Below are 22,668 nucleotides of genomic sequence, written 5' to 3'. Positions count from 1 at the left end.
ACCAGTGGTCACCCAGCTTCTGCTTAAAGACTTCTCCAGTGGAGGTGGCAGCTGCCTATGTGACTTTTGAATAGCTGGAATCATAAGTTTTCCCAGGCATCAAGCCTAAATCTGCTTCATGGTAATTTCCACCCTTTCGTGATCATGGCTATTGTGCCATTTTCCAGTCTTCTCTTTTCTAGGCTAAACAGCACCAGTCTTCTCTTTTCTAGGCTAAACAGCACCAGTTCCTTCAGCAGAACCTCAGGACATGAACTCAAGGCCTGTGATTCTCCTGGTTGCCCTCTGGATGCGCTCTCCACTTTTTCAGTGGTCATATTACATTGTGATGCTGCCTAAACCTGAGCAAAGTGCTGCAGATTTGGCCTGACAAAAGATGGGGGAGAGCAGGGTGCCGTATCCTTGTTCTTGGATGCTCCACCTAAGATTGAGTTCATTTCCTTGGCTTCTAGGTTCTGGGACTGATATACTTTCGGATTCAGACAAAGTCCTGTCAGACCAGGCCTCCCCTGTCCTGGGCTTTGGAATTCAGTTGATACCATTTATGCCCTCCTCCCAGTAATTGAAACAAATTCCAACTCCATTGGAAGTCTGCCAAGATAACATTGAACTAACCACTCATGAGTCTGCATTCATCCTGTTCCGAATCCCTCTAAGTATTGTCCATTCCACATCTCTGCCACAAGAATGCCATGAAATGATAAAATCTGGGTTAAGTTAGCACTCCTAATTAACACCACCAATTTAATTTAAAAGAAAAACCCTTGTGACATATGTGCTTAGTCAGCTAAAACATTGCCATGTTGTCTATCCATGCCCCTAAATTAAATGTGTCGATTTGTACCTCACCTCCCAGGAAGTAGGTAGTGGCATAGAGAAGTATCCTGAGGCCTCACTGAATTGACGGCTTTTGAACTTGTGTACTTTGTTTTCACTCTGCCCACTTGACTGCATCAGTTTATCCAGGTCTTCCCAAGTTTCTCCAAAACCATGCCCTTTCTCATTTCTTAAGGCATAATTAACATGCACCCCTTTAGCTTTACCTGGGGTGGGAACCTTGTATCTTGGAGGCCACATGTGTCCCTTTAGGTCCTCAAGTGCAGCCCTTCAATCCAAAATTGTTCTGCTTGTTGTTCTGTTCCGTACTCATGTATCTAGTCCTTTGCTATTACAAAAAGCTGCCATGAATATTTTTTGCTAACATTTTAAAAAATATATAGAATTTTTAATGTAGAACATAAGGAATTTCCATAGGAATTGGGAATCAAGCTTATTGATTAGTAGTTGACAGTTTTTGATCCACTCATTTTTTCAAATGGAGACATTTTGCTGTCTCTTCTGTGGTGCTTTTCCTAGTTGCAGGATTTTCAAATGTCATTTAGCAGTTACATCTGCTCACTTAAGTGCAGAAGATTGTAGTTTTTTGAGACCAGGTGACTTTGAGCAACCAGGGGCAGCTCGGTGCTGTTAATATCCTGGGTATCAAGTTGACCGATGCAATGGTCCTTCAGGGGAGAGATTGAGCCTTCTGCCAGTCTTTGCCTTTTCATTCATCCCAAGCAATGGAAACAGGGCTGGTTTTTTAAATCTAGTTAACCTTGCTTGGTGGCTATCTGGAGGGCCCTTACCCCTCACCCCATCTTTTTGAATGTTTAACACGTTGATTAGATTTGCAAACACCTTGATCTCCATCTGTGGTCAGAAATCTTTCATCCCTAAACTTAAAGGTGTGGTCCAGAAATCCAAAACCTATTCACAGATAAAATGCAGTTAGGTGGTACAGTGGATAGAGCAGTGGGCCCTGGAGTCAGCAATGCCCGAGTTCAAATCCAGCCCCAGACACTGCTGTTTGACTCTTAGATCAGTCATTTAACCCTGTTTACTTCAGTTTCCTCATCTGTAAAAGCTGGAGAAGGAAATGGTTTCTTTGCCAAGAACACTTCAAATGGAATCCTGGAGTCAGACATGATTGAAACATTCTCAGATACCACCAGTTCATCCCCCAAATCACTTAAAACTTTCACGGGGGAAAAAGGCTCTGTGGTCTTTGGCAGTACTTTGATTCCCTTCTGTCCTTATCTTTTATGGCCTTGTGAGTTGCCAAAAGTGGGTAGTATTTCTTGATGGGTCTCTGGATGGATGTGTATTCTAGGAAGATAAGATCGCTGCCCCTGTTAACATGAGGGAATCGCCAGTCACCACTGCTGACCTATTTAATTATACTGTAGCATAGAGGATGGGCAGATGTTTCCTTAGCACCCAGCTCGCTCCTTTTTGGGAAGACCCTCAAATGTGGTCTTTAAAACATACTTTTCGAAGTTTCAGCTGTCCAGTTGTCCTTTTCCGTATACTACAGCTATCTGACACGGTTTCAAGTCTTTTTCCCACCTCAGATTCCTCCTGTCCCTCTCCCTGACTTCTATCCCATCAAAGCCTCATTTTGGTTTCCTGTAGGAATGCATTGTCTATCAACCTAGACTGGAGAGGAGACCAGCCTACACTTCAGATGGAGACAGCAGAGTGTTTGTAGGCTCAATGCAAATCCTTGCAAGATTACAGCTCTCCGTAGTGTTTGGGATTCTTCGGTCTGAAATAGTTGGGGCAATTGTACCTCACCCCTAAACAACTTAAGGGCCTTTGTGGCCAGTATCAGCAGGAAGACCTGGGGTTGGCTGTCCTCTGACACCCTGGGAAAGGTACTACATCTGCTCTGCATCTCTTCACACTATAAATTAGAGAAGGTGTTGACCTATCAGAGGGGCTTCCTTCATTTTGAAGGTTCGTTAGCCCAATGAAATAGCCAATCCAGACCCCGTCCTAACGATGGCTCCACCCACTCCCTTCAACCCTAGTGGCATTTCACCAATTTGTCCCTCCTACCGTTTCACTATCAATTTGCTTTACCTCCTAGTTATTCCGCTTCCTTTGGCTGGTCTCTGCACTTGGAGCAGATCCGAAATCCCTGGACTTCATTCTTCCCCTGAATGAAGCCTTTCCCCGAATCTGCCTATGGAGATTATTCTTTTTTAGAACTTTCTCAATTTCCTCCTAAATCCCCAGGCCTTACGTGTCCTAATTGCCTGCGAGGTCTACCCCTCCCGACCTCAAGAACGTAAGGGCTTTAATGACTTGGACTTAAGTTTGTGTCGCTATTCCTAGGTCCCAGTTGATTTGTTCTTAATTCCTTTCACGGAAACCTGAAGTTAGCCATTGATCTCCTAAATTTATCTCCAGCGCTCCCTAGCTCTAATCTCTCCTCGGTTTGTAGTGACGGACTCCCTCCCCTTCCCTAACCGACTGCCATTTTAGCACTCGGTCAGCTCAGTTTCCCTGTGGGTCTCTACTTAGGTCAGGATGGGTATTTGCATCTTTAAAGGTAGCCCCTGGCGGGGGTGTTCCGGAGCCTGCTGAAACTGAAAGATTGTTGAATTTTCTGAGTGAGCATTCACACCTCCGCACCAAGGCTTTGTTCTTTATTTTGTTTTCTAGACTGAAGAAAGTGAGGAGAGAAAATGTTAATGATGCCGATTGAATTTACAAGTGTGTTATGTACACCCACACCCACACCCTCCCCCCCCCCCACCCCAGTTAAAACATTTCCCAGCATGCCACTGCCTCTAAGGTAGCACTGTCTAACGCTCCTCAGTTTTCACATGGAGTAATGGGCCTAGAGAGATGAAGTTAGTTGCACAAAGGGTTGTGTTAGTTGCCCAAAATGCTCCACATTCATTCCCTCTGCACCACTCAAAACTAAGGACGTGAATGACTGAAACCTTGTTAGGTCCCTTCTAGCCTCCATTCTCATTTCCACATACCCAAAGGAAGGGATAGCTCTATAATCTTGATCCAGTCATTCGCTAAGGCTTGTGTGTACCCATTTCCAGGGATAGGCCGCTCTATCCTGAGTTTGTGGGATATGGTGCCAGATCCTTTTGGGGCCTCTGGGATGCCATTGAGCTCCATGCCATCATTAGCAAACACTAAGGCCCATTATCTGCAGGAGCCAGAACTTTATTCTGTAGGAATGAGCTTCACATTTTGAGTTCTTGGGAAGGACCTTGGGGTTCATGTTGGGTATTGGGCAGTGAGATGGATGGTTTGCAGGCGATCCTTCAGCTGATGCTAAAATTTGGGGTATTGTCAGTCCCTAGGATTCAGGAGGGCACCTATTTCCCTCCTATATATACATAATTCTCCTGACCCTAAGGTAGGAGAAGCCCATGGGGCATGCACACTAACTTGGTTAAAAAGTTTCAGGGAAATCCTTGACAATCCAAGGGTGTTTCTCAACCACTAGTAATTAGAAAATGAATTCCTGCTGAAATCTGCTTCCGTTCCTTGCTATATTTGCTAATTATCTCAACTTCTCTTCATATGACATCACGCTGTCATTAACAGCCAAAGCTATGAGCAGGAATAATTTGGGAAGTTATTGGATTATTCCGTACAGCTTGAATAATGATGGATTGAAGCAAGCTTGCGGGGCAGAGTGGAAAAGCAGCTGGAGAAGGAGATCTAGGCCTTAGAGCTAGAGGGAATAGCAAACAATAAAGGCTTTGCCTTCCCCTGGAAGCATCTGGCCTGCCTCTCTTTGCTCAGGGTTCCAAGGGCCTGGGGAGTGAGAATCAGAGGGAATCACTAGGGACAAGATGGGAACTAGCATCTTAGGTGGTCTTCCAAACTTCTCAATGCTTTTCCCATGGGCCTTATGTTCCTGTCCTTTTTGGTTCTCTGGGCCTCACTAAAAACCAGGATCAGGACAGGAGTTGCTGTCACAAATAACTTATGGGTTCCTCCAACCTTCCCTTTTTTTTTTTTTAAGGCAGAGTTAACTGACTTGCCCAGGGCCACGCAGCTAATAAGTGTCTTTGAGTCTGATTTGAACTCAGGTCCTCCTGATTCCAAGGCAGGTGCTCTGTCCACTACAGTGCCACCTAACTGCCCCTAGTCTTTGTTTTCCTAGGTCTGAGGTTTCAGATCAGGCTGAAATGAGGTCATTTGATGGGGAGGTGATATGTAATGTCTAGTGTTTGTTGACCCAAATGCTAAGCTTTAAAAGAGCACAATCTGTCTTGTGCTCCATGTACTTAGCACAGTGCCTTACAGCCCCAGGTGGTCTTCAAAAGGCCAGTACACCGGTAGCCACCACACCCTGTACCTCTCCACCACTGAAGATAGCACTGCCATACATGGCCATGCCCTCTCACCAGAACACAGGAGAAGAGCACCCTACCTACAGCCAAGCTTGAGTTTTTGGGTGAGCAGCTTTGCTACCAAATGTTTGAGGATACCTAGTCCAGGGTGAATGGCTGTGATGGTTCTGTCCCTTGCTGGTAAGGAGACACTTGAAAAAGGAATTGACTGGCAAGGGTCAGGTAGAGCTGGAGGCAATGGAAGTGAAGAGTAAGCATATAGCTGCTTCCCTCACGTTCTGGCTCCTGAATCATTAGCCACAATTCCAGCCCCCTGGAACCCTCCTCCTTTCCACCTTATTGCCAGAACTGTCAGTGTGGTGGGAATCAAAACTTGGGCTTCTCAGCCCAATTCTGGCAAAGGTCAGCTTTTTGCCTCAGCGTATCGTTTGTAAGAGGTGCTGGGATGGCTACTAAGTCTGCAATAGATGAGAGATACCCCTATCAGCTGGAAATGGAGAGAAAAGCAGTTTGATCCCAGGGAAGTGCCCAGGTCAGGGGGTTTTACCCTTTTTTGTGCCATGAACCCCTTCGACAGTCTAGTGAAGTCTGTGGGCCCCTTTTCAGGATGTTTTTAAATGCATAAAAATACATACAGGAAACCAATGATATTAAAATAGATAGATAGATAGCTATACATATATATATATATATATGTATATACATATATATATATATATGTATATATATATATATATATATATATATATATATATATATATTTTTTTTAGTGAGGCAATTGGGGTTAAGTGACTTGCCCCGAGTCACACAGCTAGTAAGTGTTGTGTGTCTGAGGCCAGATTTTGAACTCAGGTCTTCTGGACTCCAGAGCCAGTACTGGGGTCATTTTCCATTCTAGAGGAATATCTTAAGATATCCTAATATCTTGATTAGGAGGAGAATGAAGATTGTGCTATTGACCTTCCACTTGAGGCTGGGGACTTGATGTGGTAGTCTGTATCTCAAATACAACTTAGCTTGAAACTGTTTATGTCCTGCTGAGTACTAGAGGAGCATTGATTTAGAGGCCATCTACTACAATCCCCTCATTTTCCAGTTAAGGAAACTGAGGCCCAGAGAGGTGGTATATAGCTATAGGTGTCTGAGGCAGGATTTGAACTCAGGTCTTCCTGGATCCAGGTCTGAGGCTTTATTCACTATTATAAAAGTAGACTTAACAGAGGATCTCTTTTACCTGCTTCCCTAGCTATACTGTTTTAAGCATGGGTTAACAGGGCACCCTTTTTCACTCACCCATGCCCTACATCCATCTTCCCTCATCCAGTTTTTTTTTTTTTTGGCTAGGCAATGGGGTTAAGTGACTTCCTTCATCCATTAAGCCCTTCTGTATACACCTTTAACCATCCTGTTGCTCTTATACATTCCTTGGGTTGCTGCTAGTTTGGCAGGGACAGAAATAGTCTATAGGTGTCCAAAATCAGGCTGGGCTGAATGAAGTGTTTGGGCCGCTGAAGGAAAAGCAGTAACATCTCCCTTTCTCCCTGCCCCCTTTCTCTTAAAAGCATCAAAGCCCTTGTTTCCTCAGCTCTCTTCAGATGGTAAATTGTAGCAGGACTGAGTAAGCAAATCTGTATTAGATTATTGTAGGGGCATTGTGTAACACAGCACATGACCTGGAATCTATATCTAGCCTTCTGAGTAAAAGGGTGTTTTGCTGTTGTGGGTCCTTCTTAGGCCCCTCAGTTACAGTTATAGGTGGATGTTTCAGAGGTCACCATGAACAAGCTCTCTCCATACATAGGTGCTAGGGGCAGCTAGGTGGCGCAGTGGATAGAGCACCGGCCCTGAAGTCAGGAGGACCTGAGTTCAAATCTGGCCTCAGACCAAACACTTGACACCCTCACTGTGTGACCCTGGGCAAGTCTCTTAACCCCAATTGCCTAAAACAAACAAACAAACATACATAGGTGCTGCTGATTAGGGAGCTGGGAGCCAGGCACCAGCTGCTCACAAGCTCTGGCTTATGTGGCTCAGACAGGAATGCTCCTTTGCGTCCCAGACTCCTCACTGCTGAGAATATGCTTCTGAGTTTTCCCTCACAAATCTTTTCTCCCAGAATTTTAGCAGTGATGACAGAAGTTCCCTTTACCTCCTAATCCTCTAGACCGATATTTTCTCTTTCAAGGCCAATTATAAAATGACTCCTTAGTCACTACACAACGAGTGTTCGTTTGATACCGCCTTTCTCCTCTACAATTACCAACACTGGAGCCTTATGAGTCATCCGATCATTCATTCAGCAAACATTTACCTCTGGTTCCTACTGTGTACAGGGCTTGGTGTTGAGCACCGTGGGGGAAGATGAAAAGCAATGCCGTCGAGGTCCCTGCCCTCAATTCACATTCTTAGAACTGCCTGAGCTCTCCTCTTACCAACTAGCCTGGAAGCCTGTTTAGTTGGAACAGCACTGCAGTGATGTGGTAGCTTCGGGAGATGAAGCTTGGGCTGCTTACAGCCCTTTGAATACTTGGGAACCAGGGTGGAGTCATGCCTCAATCCTGTCTTTTCAAGGCAGTCTTCCACCTTCTCTCCTTTGCTTTTTTCCTGCTCCTGGAGGCACTGTCTCCAGCCTCTCCATGGGATTCCTCCTCAAAGACAGAGGAGTCTAACACAAGTCACACCAATGCTTTTGACTCAACTCGCGGCCTATCGTACTCCACATTTTGGGGGGAGGCGTTCATTAGAAGTTCCCATGGTTGTGGAATTTCTTCCTGCTCCAAAATAAAATGTTGTCAAATGTCAAACAGTGCTTTTCCATTGAGTACCTCAGTGCATCTTTTTCACAAATTAATTAAGGAGTATGGTTTGTGAATTTCAAATAGCTTCTTTTCCCACCTCAAATCTCCTCACTCACTCATTCACTCACTCATTCACTCACTCACACAAAGCAGGCCATTGCCCTTATCAGATGAGTCCTCTCAAAACATAAATCAAAAGACTTGGAGAAGAAGAGTCAAAAGACAGCTTGCTTTATTCTTAAGATGCAGGTGGTGTTGGAGGATATCTACAGAGGATGGGGTAGCCTGCATGCTACCAATCATAGAGCCTCAGAATTGAAAGGGACCTCAGAGGGCATCTGGTCTGGCATCCCACCGATTGCAGGAAGCCCTTCGGCGGCACCCAGACCCTGCTTTAATGACCAAATGATTCTGCCCGGTCCATCGTTGGGCTACTGGTTGGTAGGAAGCCCTTGCTGATGTTGAACTGAAATCTGCCTTCCTATTAACTTTCACCCACTAGTCCTACTTGGGCCCTCTTCCATCTTTCAGCCCTTCCATTACATGAAGACTGATCATATCCACTTCCTTCCTCCCCTTGACCAAGCCTCCTTCAGGTTTATCATCCCCAGTTCCCTCAACCAGTTACTAAATGACATGATGCTGAATCCTCTTACCACCCTGCTCCCCCTTTCTCTGAACACTTTCCAACTTGTCAATGTCCCTCCTAAATAGTGGTGTCCAGAGGTGAACACAACACTACGGATGGGTCTGACTAGGGAGGAGTACAGAGGGGTTATCACTTCCCTAGTCCTGGACATTGGCTGGTGGAGAAGGAAGTGTCCCAGACTGGTGAGACAGCAGCCATATTATACATGGGACCTTCTTCCAATCCACCTGTGATGCCCCCCACCCTATCCTGGGCCCCATACTTCACCATTCCCCCTCTCCCACTTCCCCCCCACCCCAGACCCTTTCCCCCCCTCCCTACCCTCCCAACCTTCTTCCCAGACAGACATCACTCTTAGCTCCTGGCTAGTCACCTTAAGGAGCTGCTGGCCCCTGGGCAGGTTCACAAAACATAAAAACAAATATTGGCAAGCACAGAAAAGGATAAAGACCACAAAATCAAGGTTGCTTTTGTCCATGAACAAGGCTCCCAGTGGGCCCCCAGTAGACACGGCACAGTGGAGGCGAGCTGAGGGAGGCATTACCATCCACGGGGACTTTTGTGCTCGAAGAAGGAGTCTGTGCTCGAAATCCAAGGTAAGGAAATGCTTTGTGCTTGGCAGAGTCTTCCTCCCTCCCCAACTTTTTCATTTAGTTTTTCCCTGTCTCCTTACACCCCAGCTGGAGGGGGGGAGGGCAGTGTATGTGTGTGTGCGCGTGTACACACACACACATACACAGAGCAGGCCTGACACCTTCCTGTTGACCTTGGGTATGCAGATAACTTGGGTTTCTTACACACACACATACACACACACACCCCAATATACACACACACACACACACTCACATAACACCCTAGTCTCCAAGGGAAAGAGACTATGAAGCCGGAGATTCATTGGGCTGTGTGTGTCTCAGTTAAGGGCCTAGCTGGGAGGTTCACACAGTGGTGACGGACAGGAGCGGATTGTAGACTCTCTTGCCATCGGCTGACCGGGTTCCATGGGCCAGCATCTCTTGTATGGTAATCCAGTTGTCCAGGATCTTCTTGTTCCTCTTCTTCATGGTTTTGCGGTGGCTCAGTGCAATGATGTTGAGCTCGTGCTTGCTCTCGCTGTTCTGCTGCTCCTTCAGGCATTCCAGCCGGCTCTGCATCATGAATTCCCGCCGTTTCCGCTGCTCTCGTGCCCGGATCAAGTGTTGCTTTCGCTCTTCCTTGCTCCAGTACCGTCCCATCTTCATCTCACTCACGGCATCGTCATCTGTGGTCATGCCACTCCGTTCCTCACGGATCTTTAGGGCCCGAGCCTTCAGGAGCCGGTCACGTACTGGTCGTTTGGCTACATACCGCGTTCCATCACTTCGCACCTTCACTTTCCACTCCATGCGTGGGGCTTCTGCCCCTGCAACTTTGGGGCCGGCCAGGGAGTCCTTGCACATGCTAGCCAGGCTCAGGGGGGTGTGGCTCAGTTCCTCTAGGCCCCGGGCCTGAGATAGCTGTACACAGCTGTGGTAGCGCTCACTTGCCTGACCCTGCGCACGGTGGCGCCTAGAGAGGTAAGGACTGCCTTCTGCTCCCACCTGCTCCAATGCCCCTCCAGTCTTAGGGCTGCGGCGGAGTCGATCCTCAGCGTGCTGCCTCTGGCAAACCTCACCATCCCGGGAGAGGGAACGGAACTTGGCCGGGCTCCCGTCTTGGGGGACAGCTTTGTGGGGGCCACATGTGGTCTGATTGAGGTTTGAGTTCCCCGGGGCAGCCTTGAAGATGGTATCAGTGACCCGCCTCAAGGGGCTCTCTAGCAGGGGCTCCATGAGCAGTGGGGTGCTGCGGCAGCTTTCGCCTGTGTTGTAGGCGCTGGTGCTGTCTTTGTCAGACTTCTCAGGCAGCTCGGTGATGTCCGAGAGTTCATGTTTCTTCGGCTCGCTGGCCCCGAAGTCATAGAGACTCTCCTCCTCCAGAAGCCAGGCCTTCATGCAACGTTCACGGAGCTGCTGCATTTTCTGGGCTCGCAGGATGTTCCTACACTTGAACTCCAGGTGCCTCAGCTCCTCCTCAAGCATGGCCATCTCATGGCCAAGGCTCTCATTGCGGTTGACATCCAGAGAGCTGTTACCCCCTCCTGCCCTCGGGAAGAAGAGCCCCAGCTGGTTGCCATTCTCTAAGTGACATTTGATTTCCAGCAGCTCCCGATAACGCTCATATTCCTCGTCTGTGAGACCTGGGACGTCCCCACTACCCAGCCCAGCTCCCTCAGCCAGGAGGGAGTCCATGCTGAAGTGGAAGTCCCGGCTCTGCAGGGCATCGCCCTGGAGGCCAAATTTACGTAGACTTCCAGGAGTGTTTGTGGTGCTTGGGGCCTCATCTCCCAGCAGGTCATGTTCTGAGCTCTCTTCGTTTCGGGTGCTTTCATCAGTCCGGCCTACCCCACTGTCCAGCTCTTGGCTATTGCTCAGACCTGGGCCTGCACTGGAAGCTCCCTTTCCATCTTCATTTTCAAGCTGGGGACAGAGAGGCAAGTTTGGGGTTTAAGTAGGCCTAGATACAACGTAGCTTTGAAGGCTAAGATGGGGTACCCAGTGGTATCTGGACTAAAGCATTATGGGTAATATGGGTATGTGGACAATTCCCTCTTCCTCTCCTATTCCTCAGTTCCTTCATTCCATCTCTCCCACTCTGCCATTCCTTAACTCAGGGTATACTCTTCCTTAAGGCTGACGATAGCAATAGTGCCTTGACCCCTCCCCTGTTCTCACCTGATGGGCAGAAGGGGATTTAAGCTTCTGGACCGGCAAGTCCCCCTCATTCTCAGAGCCGAAGTCATCTAAGAAGTCCTCACGGTCGCTGTCGTTCCACCGCTTGGTCAGCTAGAGAGAAAAGCCAAGGACTAGAGTTGTGCCAAGGTCCCCCTGGCATCACCAGCTATCTCCCCAACAGCTCCCAGCTCCTGGCACCATGCTGAAGAGTGAGCTTGGCCCAGCCTAAGAAAGAGGTGGCCCTCCTGGGTCTACTTTGCTGTCCATGCGGCATTTTCTCAGAGGGCCTGTCACTACGTGAAAGCTAAATGGCACCTTTAAGGGGAGAAGCCCTGGTCTGTCATTGCTGTATTTGATTCACCATCCCTACCACCCCCCTTAATCCTGCTGGGTATGATTACCTCAGTCTCAGGCCGAGCCACAAGCAGTGAAATGTTGGTATTCTCCTCCTGGGTCAAGATTGCTACTGCCTCCTCCCGATTCTGGACATCCATGCCATTTATCTAATAAATAACATTATATAATGTTATAATACATATAATAATATAATTAATATTCAAGCTATTAGAGATGTCACAGGACAGTTCATATGTGGTTGCCAAATGAGGGATGCTCCAAGGAGTGAGAGAGCCCTGGGGGCTAGGGCAGGCAGGGAAGGCTTTGGGAGTGGGGGGACAGGGACCTGAGCTGTACTTAAAGGACGGGTAGGCTATAGAGAGAGGAGGGTAGGGCATCCCAGACAGGGGAAGTATAGCCTAACCTTTGCTTGGAAGTTGGAAGACCCCAGGTATGTTCAGGAGATGGTGGGAGGAACAGTTTGACTAATATAGGCATATAAGAAAAAGCTAAAACCATAGATTGGGAGCCAGGCTGCATAAGACCCTCTCCTGAGTCATGGGATAAAAACCCAGGGCCACAGGGTAGGGACGGAATGAGCTAGATATTGCTAGTCATTTCCAGGCCCAGATGGAGCTGCAAATACCAGCTTAAGGTGTTTGCATCTCTCCTTGTAGTCATAGGGAGCCCTGACATTTTCTCACCAGCGTGGGGTCAGACACAGTAGAGAATGAACTCGCCAAGCTTTAGCAGAGGCTGCAGGAGATCTGGGCCCTTTTCCCCCTGCTCATATTCCACAGGACATGAAAGCAGCAGCTCAGAAGACAGTAGGGGGAACTGGGGTAGGACAGTTGAACAGACACCCTTGGACAGCCATTCTACCCAGTCCCTAGGGAGGACTCTAGCCAGGATGGGGAGAAGCAGTCATCTCTGTCTACTAACACTGACTCCCTTCAGCTCAAAGAACCAAGCACTCCTAGCACAGAGATCCCTGGACAGAAGTCCCACCCCGGACAACTGGCGTGTCATCTGGGTTCCTTCTCACGGCTGGTTCCCCCTCTTCTCTTTATATGGAAGATCGTTTCACAAAGTCAAACAGGATTGAAAAGAGCCAACTGGCAGAGGAAGGGCAGGCCAGGTGAGAGGGAAGCTTGTTGTTGCACCCCCACCCCCTTATTGCCACTCAATGCTCACCTGGATGATGCGGTCCCCTTCTCGGATCCGGCCATCTTTGGCTGCAATGCTGTTGGGATTTACCTACAGGAATCATGCAAAGTGGGAATAGTGCTAGGTACTCCCAGGGAATGACAGGATGCATCAGGTCCACTTTGCACAGGAAGGGGATGGAGCAGCCCTTGGAGCCCTTCAAGGCCCTTAGGGGCCCTTCCTACCCCTTCGTGGATAGTTTCTGGCTAGCCCCTGGCCTTGTTCATTAGCAAGTAGCAGGGGAAGGTGTGGCTCTCAGAGATTGTTCCTAGATTGTGACATGACTGGATGTGCATTTTTTGTTTTGTTTTGGGTTTTTTTAGGCAATTGGGGTTAAGTGACTTGCCCAGAGTCACACAGCTAGTAAGTGTCAAGTGTTTGGTCTGAGGTCGGTTTTGAACTCAGGTCCTCCTGATTTCAGGGCCAGAGCTCTATCCACTGTGCCACCTAGCTGCCCCCGGATGTGTGTTCTTTCCATTTGCAGGGTAAGAAAATGGTGGGGGCTTTCTTTTTTTTAAGATGGTATCTTTCAAACATACAGACACCCCCTCTGCCCCTGCCTCATCATTCATGACCATTCCAACTGGTACCTACAGAGCACCTGACAGAGGCAGCTGGCCGAAGAGGGGAGCTTGACTCTCTCCTTCACAACCGGCCAAACCTTGATGTGAGTCACTTTCCCTGTCCCTGTCCTTATTTCCCAGATCAGACAAATGAGAACCCTATACAGTGATGTGAACTGCAGAGCCTTCGTTATATGGGCACATGTCATGCTGAGATGGCTTCAAATGCTGCTTCTGCCACTTACAAGTCCCTTCCCCTCCCTGAGCCTCAGTTTCCTCCTCTGAAAAGTGAGGGGGTTGAGCTAAGTGGCATCTAAGGTCCCTTCTAACTCTTAATAAAGGATCCCATAATTCAAAGCAAAGGGATCAGCCTTTTTAGCATTAAAAGTATGAGCAATAGCAGAGATGTGGTACCAGGAGAAACAAATGGGAGAGTGGGAGCCCTGGGTTAATTTCTGTCCATTCCCCTCAAAGGCTCCAGGAAAGGGAATGTTCTTAGGGGGTGGGTTAGACCAGACGACTCTGAAGGTCCCTTTCAGCCTCTGAAGTTCTTCAGCTTCCTCAAAGGTGCACAAAACTTTAGACTAGTGAGAAGAGTCCTTGGAAAGCATCTTGTCCAATCTCCTCTTTTTCCAAAGGAGGAAACCGAGGCCCAGAGAGAATGGACTTGTTCAGAGTGGCAGTGTCCAGGGGTCGGGGGAGAAAGTGAGCCTGATGGGCCAGAGTGGAGCACCCCCCCCCCAAGCCCACATACAAATCAAGTCTTACCTCTCCAACGTAGATCCCCAGATCCTCTTCGTCATCTGTTCGGTAGCAAACCATCAAGCCCAGCTTGTCCCGGTGGCTGGCTTTATACAACTCCACCTCCTGCCATGCAGGGGGAGTGGGAAATGGAGAACAGAAACCCCAGAGGATGCATGAGCAAGGCAGCCTGATCCCTGGGGGCAGGACAGTGCTACTGCCAAGCCAGGCCATCCAAACCATCCCCTCTACTGGAGGAACACCTCACCTCTTCTCTCACATCACCTACACTGGAGCTAGGTAGAGTGTCTCTTTATCTCTCAGGTTTGAGATCTGTTCTCACTTCCCCTCCAAAAAATGTGATCTGTTTACCAAAAGCCCCCTACTTGGAAACCCCAGGAGACACACAAGGAAACATACAAGACACCAGACATACAGAGACACAGAGTAAACACGGGAACCAAACACATACCCTCCTTCATGACAGCCCCAAACTGACCCGGGGCCATGCCCACGATCCACTTCTTTGTACCTTCTGTCTCCCAGGAAGAGACCAAACCTCTCATCACTCCCCAGATGGAGGATGATTCCAAAGGTACCACCCCAAGAGTGACCACTGAGAATGGCTGCTATCCACCTAGCAGCCTCTCACCTGTCTCCCTCAAGCTCACCTCATACTCCAGCTCATCCACACGGTCTGCCTCCTGCTGGCTGCCCTCCATGAACTCCGCTGGGTCATAATACTCATGGCCGATGGGGGGGCTGCCCAGGAGAAGATGGGAGGGGTCAGGACAACCAACCATCCATCTTTCTCCCCCCACTACTCTCCCCACCTCCCACCAGCTCCAGGGTCTGGCATATCTATCTCCCTACAAGTAACCCAGGGATCTGGAGTATAGATGGACTGCACTAGACAGTTGCCCTAGGCTCCAATGGACCCTGAGGTACCCTCAAGAGTGAGCCTACTGAATTCCATTCCTTTCTAGCCAACTCATTCATGCAGAGGCCAGAACTGCTTTATGGATCATCTAAGGGTCCAGAAGGGAAGCCCAAGGATCCAGCCCAGAAGATGACTACTCTGGCCACTCTGACCAAAGCTGTCACCACTAGTACCATCGTTAGTGCCTCATCGCCACCCCCACCCCCTTAAATGGGATCATCCCATGCAGTGCCCCCAGGAGTTAACCAGGCCCAAACACATTCTCCAGGACCAGAGCTGGGATGATGATGATGTGCCCTCAGTCATTGCTTTCCAATCCCCAGGAAAGGATTAGCACCAAGGTCAGCAGCAGCCCTTCCTCCCTATCTCCTACCTCAGATTGAGGAGAGGGGGTCCTGGTAGCAAGCAACTCCCCTGCAATCTGGCTGGAAGATTAGTGGCGTCAGTGCCCGATCACACACACTATCAATCACCCCTGACTGGAAGAAGACCTCTTTTTTTCCAAGGAGTAAAGCAGAGAAATGAAAGAAAGGAAGCAGGCAAGAGATGGGAAGAGATCCAGAGAGGTGAGGGAAATAAGAGAGAGGAAGAAGGCAAGAGAATTCAAAGACATGAAGCAGAAGAATATGGGGAAGAAGAGAAAGAATGGAAGACCAACTCATTCCCTCCCCACCACATCAATTAGCAAGGAATAATCTCCAGCCAGTTCCATGCCAGCAGAGGGGGGCTTGCCTCCCTTGAGCCCCGGGAGGAGATGAAGGGAGGAAGGCCTCAGTTATAGCTTCCTAATCCCATCACTGGATGGAAGCCTGACACAAGTGCTCCCGGGGCTTGATCTTGAATCCAACACAGACCTCCTGGGAGGCAGCCCCAGGACTGCAACCTGCCCAGCCCCTGCCCAGGGAAAGATCTCCACAAGGAAGGAAAGCAGTCAGTCCTGGGGGTACAAGAGGATCAGAAAAGGGGGTTTGAATATTCTGCCTCCAAAGCCCAGGTCAGGCTTGAATGTGGCCTTTGGCAAATGGACCCAGATGCCCCCAGGTGCAGTGCCCTCTCTGAAGGTAGGGCCCGGAGCCCTACTGGGGGCAATTCCCAGCTCAGAAAAGACATACGGCTCCAGGATGACCATGGGCGGAGTGGGAGGGCGCAGCTTGCCCAGCGCCATGACATGCTCGAAGGTGATGTCAGTCTGAGTCCCACTGTCCACCAGCTGCAGGTCGTTGCAGGAGCCATCCCCCCGGAGCCGGGGGCTTCGTCTTAGCACCTGGATCACCAGGGGCTCCTTGGAGGAGCGCAGTGCTTCCAGGGTTTGCTCCTTTCCATTCACCTGTGGGCAGAGACATGCCCACATCAGCACCCCGAGGCCATCTCCCCACGGAAAGGGGAGGAGAGGGGGACCCAGCCTGGCAGGACTCAGGCATGACACTCATTGCCTGAGCTCACCAGCCAGCAGCCCCAAATTGATCCAGAGAAGGGGCGTCCATCCTTCATCCTGTAACTTAGATTCCCATTCCCATTTCTACCATCCTGTTCCTCACTGTCATCTAGAATATGCAAAACCACCTCAGCCAAGTCTAGGAGCCAGAGGAGAGACCCACGTGGGCCTGGTGTCTGAGGGATGGGGTCAGCGCGCTCTGCTGCAACAAGAGACCTCTCTCCATGCCAACAGGCCTTCCTCCAGAAGATCCCAGAGCTTCCTCGACCCTCCTCACTTTTAGCCAGCATGGAAGTGTCTTAGGAAGGACCAGACCAGTGTTATCTAGAATCTGTAAAATGCTTTAGAATCCTTTGGCAAGAGTCTAACAGCATCATCAGCACCCCAAATATGTTTGGTACAATACCAAGGTGATGGGGGAGGGGAGGGCAAGGCGTTGATCAATGTGAGCCCCAAACATTCATGAAGCTTCTACTAGGTCACCAGGCTATGCATAGCAACATGGAAAAGGAATACAGAAAAATGTTAACTAGTCCCTGCCCTCAGAAAGCTTCCGATATAGCTGGACAAGAAAACATATCCATGTGGAAAGATAGTTAACAACACAAGGCAGTGCATGATAACTAAATGTCAGAGGAGGTGAGGAGGTCTTGCGCTAGATTTTGAAGAACAGTTAGAAATGAAGCAATCTCCCCCTCCTGGTAGAGGGGAGAATGCATTCTGGGGGATGAAGTATTAGGACAAAAACAAAGTCCCAGAGACAGGAATGAGCTTGAGGGTGGGGGTGTGAAGAGCACATCAGCCTGGCCAGAGCAGGGGTTGGGGGCAGGCAGAAGAACAGTAAGAGAAGATGCCAGATTGGAAAGATCCACCATTTCTAGTCTCCAGATACAACTCCTATCTTCCAGACCAACTGAGCTCAGGCCAATATTCAGCCAGATCTCTGTCTCTGTACCTTCTTGGCCATATTTTCTAAACCCTTCTGAAGTCACTTGGTTCCTTTCCCCTTCTAAGCCTCACTGTCTCCAACTCCCTTCTGGCTCTACCATTCACCCCCCTCCTAACCTAAATTAGCTGTCTGAATGTCTCTCCCAGTGTCTGAAGGAGACCCTAAGAATCCTGGGAAACCGAATACTACCTAACACCTCTAGCCTAATCTAAGGCAACTGCTCTTTGATACAACAAATCTCACATTTTGCAAGGGTCTGCTGCACTGAGGGGTAACAGCCTGATTCATACAATTACTACATGGCTACAATGCATTGTTCTCAGGAAATAGTAATTTTTCATGATTTTTTTCATTCAAATTTACAATCAGGATCACTGATTTCCAGCCGGAGGGAGCCAAAGAGGTCATCTAGTCCAATCTCCTGATTTTAAAAAGAGGAAACTGAGGTCTCCTATTCAAGAAGAGGTGATCTGCCCACAATCACATAGGTAGTAAGCAGCAGGGATAGGATTTGAACCCAGGGCCTCTGCCTCCAAAGCCAGTGTTCCCTCCCCCGAGCCTCACTGCCTCCACTGGGGGAATATGACGCATATACAAATAAGTCTGAGGTAGAACGTGACAGGGGCGAAGGCGAGAAGCAGACAAAGTAACCTAGAAAACCCAGAGAAGGAGAAATATGGCAAAACATTGTTTCTAAATAGTTCTACATGGCTACTGCCAGCACCTAGGTATCCCTTAGCCATCATTTTATATATATATATATACACACATTTTTTAATTACACACTTGCAAAAGCAAGTGCCTTTTTAAAAATTAATTTATTGATTTATCAACACTCACTTCCATAGCTTTTGAGTTCAACATTTTTCTCCCCCTTCCTCCCCACCACCCTCCCCAAGACGGCGAACAATCTGATATAGCCTAGCCATCATTTTAGACAAGAGCTTACCATGTATTATCCGACACAAGCACTACCCCTGCCCTCCGTGTGGCCATTTCCAGGCTTCAAGGGTACAAGTAGCAGCACTTCCTGGCTTCTTTTTTTTTTTTTAATTTTTTCATTTTTTAGGCAATTGGGGTTAAGTGACTTGCCCAGGGTCACACAGCTAGTAAGTGTCAAGTGGTGGTCTGAGGCCGGATTTGAACTCAGGTCCTCCTGACTTCAGGGCCAGTGCTCTCTATCCACTGGGCCACCTAGTTGCCCCATCACTTCCTGGCTTCTTAACAGAGTGAGGTGTAGCTAGAACTAACTCAGCCCTCTGTCTGGGGCAAGAGCAAAAGCACCTTTCATTGGTGGATGAAAGCCCCTTGTTCTTGGTATGGCTAGATGGGAGACCATGAACAAATGAGACGCCATTCTGCCTCTCATTCCAAGTCCTTCCCTGTGTTGTCACGGCAATGCTTCCTTGTTCAGAAGTTGCCAGTTTCTTGGCAGCAAATATGGAAGTGGAAGGTCTTTTACCCCGCTCTGGCATACATAACTCTTCCCCAGGCCTCCAGCCTTCACTTGTGCTGTGACTCACTGCCTGCTATATCCCCAGTCAGGGAGAGACAGGGGGAGAGCTGGAACAAAGGACCAGGGTGGGACAGCACTAAGGCTTCTTCAGAGTGCTATAACCCAAGGGGGTGATAGGGTCAGGGAAACCAGTTACTTAAGTGGATCAGGAAACAAGGCCTCCTATCAGAGGAGTCAAACATTGGCTGACTCAGCCCACCACCCTAAGGCTTCCAGCTTTCCTGGTGGCTGCTTGTCTTCATAACAGGCTAAGAAGGTCTAATGTGGCCCTTCCTTACTCAGCTGTAGTACACATAGTGAGGCATGTTGTCTTTTCATCTGGCTAGATTTCTCTGGCTTCTGCCCTGTACAACTGCCAGTAACATTATTTGGGGGCATTTGGTAGCATCTATATAAAACAACAACCAAAATCTTTCATCATTTTCCTTCATCTCACTAAACTTTTTCAGTTATTGGGATGTTGGGAACTCAGCTCTTAGGCAAAGAGATACAAGAAAATAGATATCATGTGCTCTAACTGACAAGAATCTGTTTCAGGGAGTGTCTCACAAGCATCTCCAACTATTTCCAATAAGCTAGATGAAAAAGAGGTCACATGTCTATGGGTAGGCTGTTGTATTTTCACAAAAAGCAGCATGTGATGGCTATAAAGCACACACACAGCATGAACAGGAGTCTGCTGTTTGGTGAGATGTGCTCACACCTGTGGTGTACATGGATGTAAAGAACAGGGGTGTGTCCACGCTCACTGAGATGACTATGAATCTAAGGAATCATGGAGTCACGTGTGTGTGTGCGTGTGTGCATGGGTGTCTGTATGTATACGTGCACCTCTCCCTGAGGTGTGCATGCTCTCACTTCCCACACTTTTACCATCGGGACCTGTGGGCAGGGATCCTGGGTGACATCAGGAGGCTCTGCCACTGTCTTTTCTCTGTAGGGCTGCACAGCAGCTGGGTTGCTATGGAAACTGAGCCCAGGCTGTGGAAAGGGAGCATGGCTGGTTATTGAAGGGGCGCCATGTCAGGATGTCAGAGAGTAGGGGGATGGGGTGGAGAGCTGGGCTGTGTACAGGCTGCGAGCGTGTGGGTACAAAGGTGCAGAGCCTGACATGGAGATCAAAGCTGGTGCCTGAACCAGGTGACAGGAGCTGGCCCACCCCACTTCCTAGCTCATAGTCCTTTAGCACTAATCGAGTACTGTCCCCCTACCCCCTAGCTGTTCCTCCCGATCGCTGGGCTGGCATAGGGCTTGGGGAGGGGGGAACAGATGGACATGAGATTCCTATGATTTCTTTCACCCTTTCTGAACGGCTGAACATCTACAACAGCAGCTCTCCTCTTCATTAGTGGGGGGGGGGGAGTGAGAGAGTACAGGAGTGAGTCCCAAAGTGATGAGGATTGACGATAACGCAAGATGATGGGAAGGGATGGGGGATGGGAAGCAGAACAACCCATCCTCTTCTGAAGCTGCCTCCAGTGCTGCCCTACCTCCCCCCCTTAACAAAAAAATCCATTTTAGAGTCTTCCTACAAAGACAAAGAGCCAGACACAGCATGGGGAGGAAGAGGAAGACAGAGTTATGCAAAAGGATGAACGAAATGAAGGAAAAAGGGACAGACACTTTGGGAACTTGGAGCAGAGTCAGGGAGGAAAAGAATGAATGCTTGGGCAACATGGCTTCTTGGGAATTGGGGATAACTGAATGGAGGGTGGGCAGAGGCAATTTCTGAAGCTGCCTCAGCTAAAAGGCCCGAGGAAAGGAGCAAAGAGACCCTGGACAGCAGCTAAGGGCACATGTCTAGATCCATTTTTAAAACATTGCCTAAGCTAAAGCTTCTTCACCTTCCTTCCAGCCTCTACCAGCCTGGGCTCCTCACTGGCTCTCCCCAACACAGACACACACACACACACACACACACACACACACACACACACCCTTTTACTTCTGGACCTCTCTTTATGAAGGCTTGTTCATTCTTCACCTTCTTCTCTGCATCTATGAACACCCAACCTGATGCTGAAGCGAATTGGAAAGAGTTGCTGATGCCCACAGATCCTTCTAGAAGAATATGGTCTGTCAATGCAGCAGCATATGCCTCAGGAAGAACAAGTGTTTGCCTAGACCCAGCACATTTTCAAAAAGACAATGAGGGACTCACTAGTATCCCCTCAAAGAGGGACATAAGCATTAGCTGCCACAGCCATCAGGTCACCCAGATCTCTCTCTGTACAAGAAAACTATCCCTCTGTTGAAGTGAAGGCCAATCTGGTTTGAGACCGACCTTGGCCAACCAGGAAGTGCCACAATCACAGAAGCCACAATTGTGGGCAAGCTTCCCTGAAAGGTCTCCATCAGCACCCTGCCATCTACCCCCCATGTCCTCTAGCCACCATGCTTGCAGAAGAATACTCTGGGCCTCAATCCAAGGCAGCACAGCTGGTTATTTGGGAACAGGTGGAGAAGAGAGGAAGAAGAGGGATTGCAAAGGGTGAGGGAATTCTTCCTTCTCTTCTGAATCCATTTTCTCCTTAGGAAACTCTGGGCCAAGTTCCTGGAGCCCCCAAGAAAAGATGCCAGTTGATTCCAATCTCTAGATGCTCCCTAACAGAACACTTAGGAATCTTGCCTTCTTTAGCCCTGAGCTTTCCAGAACATACATGGAGAAAGTGAGCCGAATCTTTGGGCCAATGTATCTTTGCTTTCCTTATTCCCTCTGACAGCACTTTTCTTTTTCTTCTGTTAGGCTTATTCTCTCTGCACATCTAGCCATCTCATCGTCTCTCTCCTCTGGCATCCTGTCCCACACTCTCTCCACCCCCTCCCATTTTCTCTTCTTCCAGTCTCTCCCTGACTCTCTATCTGCTTCTTTTTACATAACGATTCGTCTTCAAACTGAGACGCAGACCTAGGCCTTTTCCTTCACACCTGACCACCTCTCCCTGACACACACCCCCCCCCCACCGTCCTAGCCCACATACGCTCACATTCACACACAGGCCTAACTGGAATTAACAAGACACTATTGAGAATCACCTGGAATCACATACAGGTAAATCCACACCTGCCACTGAAGAGCTGCAGCACCATCATTTTATGAAAAAGATATTAAAGCTTGTGGTGGCCAATCTTGGTCCTGAAAAACAGCTGACAAGCTACACTTCCTTCCTTTTGGCTCTAGTGGTTAAGGACAACAAGAATGGAATGCTGTACATGAGGCCACAGCATTGGTTTTGCTTGACTGTTTTTCTTTGTTACAAGGGAGGCTCTATCAGGAAGCGACTATGGTGTAAGAACAAAAGGCATTAATAAAACTTTTTAAAAAAAATTTGTTACAGCCACACAGGAAGGCGTTTGGAGAGATGAATGCGAACAGGAGAATACCAACACAAAGAATGAGAGTCAAAAGCAAGCCAATCAGAGTGTGTCCATAAAAACAGAACACAAAATGAAACAAATACAACTATACATTGTGAGAAATCTGGGCACCCATTCACGTGCATACATCCATGCATGAGTGCATGCGTGTGCACACACACACACATGCTCGGGGAGGAAGAACTAGGCTGCAGACAGCTCCTCGATCCTCCCCATGGTGCACCTGGCACAGCTGGGCTTCTCAACTTCTC

General features: G+C 48.6%; 1 protein-coding gene across 2 annotated transcripts in view; it reads right to left on the bottom strand.

Annotated features, from left to right (window-relative positions):
* Positions 1-8,928: 8,928 nt before the first annotated feature.
* The window catches only part of PDZD4 (PDZ domain containing 4), a 31,481-nt gene continuing 17,741 nt past the window's right edge, over positions 8,929-22,668 (bottom strand). The window contains exons 2-8 of one of the 2 annotated variants that reach the window (XM_020977287.1): positions 16,252-16,466; positions 14,871-14,961; positions 14,227-14,325; positions 12,884-12,946; positions 11,755-11,856; positions 11,354-11,464; positions 8,929-11,098 (exon numbers count right to left, since the gene is read on the bottom strand). In XM_020977287.1, coding sequence (XP_020832946.1) covers positions 9,539-11,098; positions 11,354-11,464; positions 11,755-11,856; positions 12,884-12,946; positions 14,227-14,325; positions 14,871-14,961; positions 16,252-16,466 — 2,241 coding nt within the window. In that variant the 3' untranslated portion in view covers positions 8,929-9,538. The remainder of the gene's footprint in view (positions 11,099-11,353; positions 11,465-11,754; positions 11,857-12,883; positions 12,947-14,226; positions 14,326-14,870; positions 14,962-16,251; positions 16,467-22,668) is intronic. The other variant, XM_020977288.1, reaches the window with a different exon arrangement.

Source organism: Phascolarctos cinereus, unplaced genomic scaffold (assembly GCF_003287225.1).
Source record: "Phascolarctos cinereus isolate Bilbo 61053 unplaced genomic scaffold, phaCin_HiC Scaffold_8;HRSCAF=390, whole genome shotgun sequence".
Taxonomy (NCBI): domain Eukaryota; kingdom Metazoa; phylum Chordata; class Mammalia; order Diprotodontia; family Phascolarctidae; genus Phascolarctos; species Phascolarctos cinereus.
Note: the sequence above shows the minus strand (reverse complement) of the source record. Positions and strands in the feature narration are given on the sequence as shown.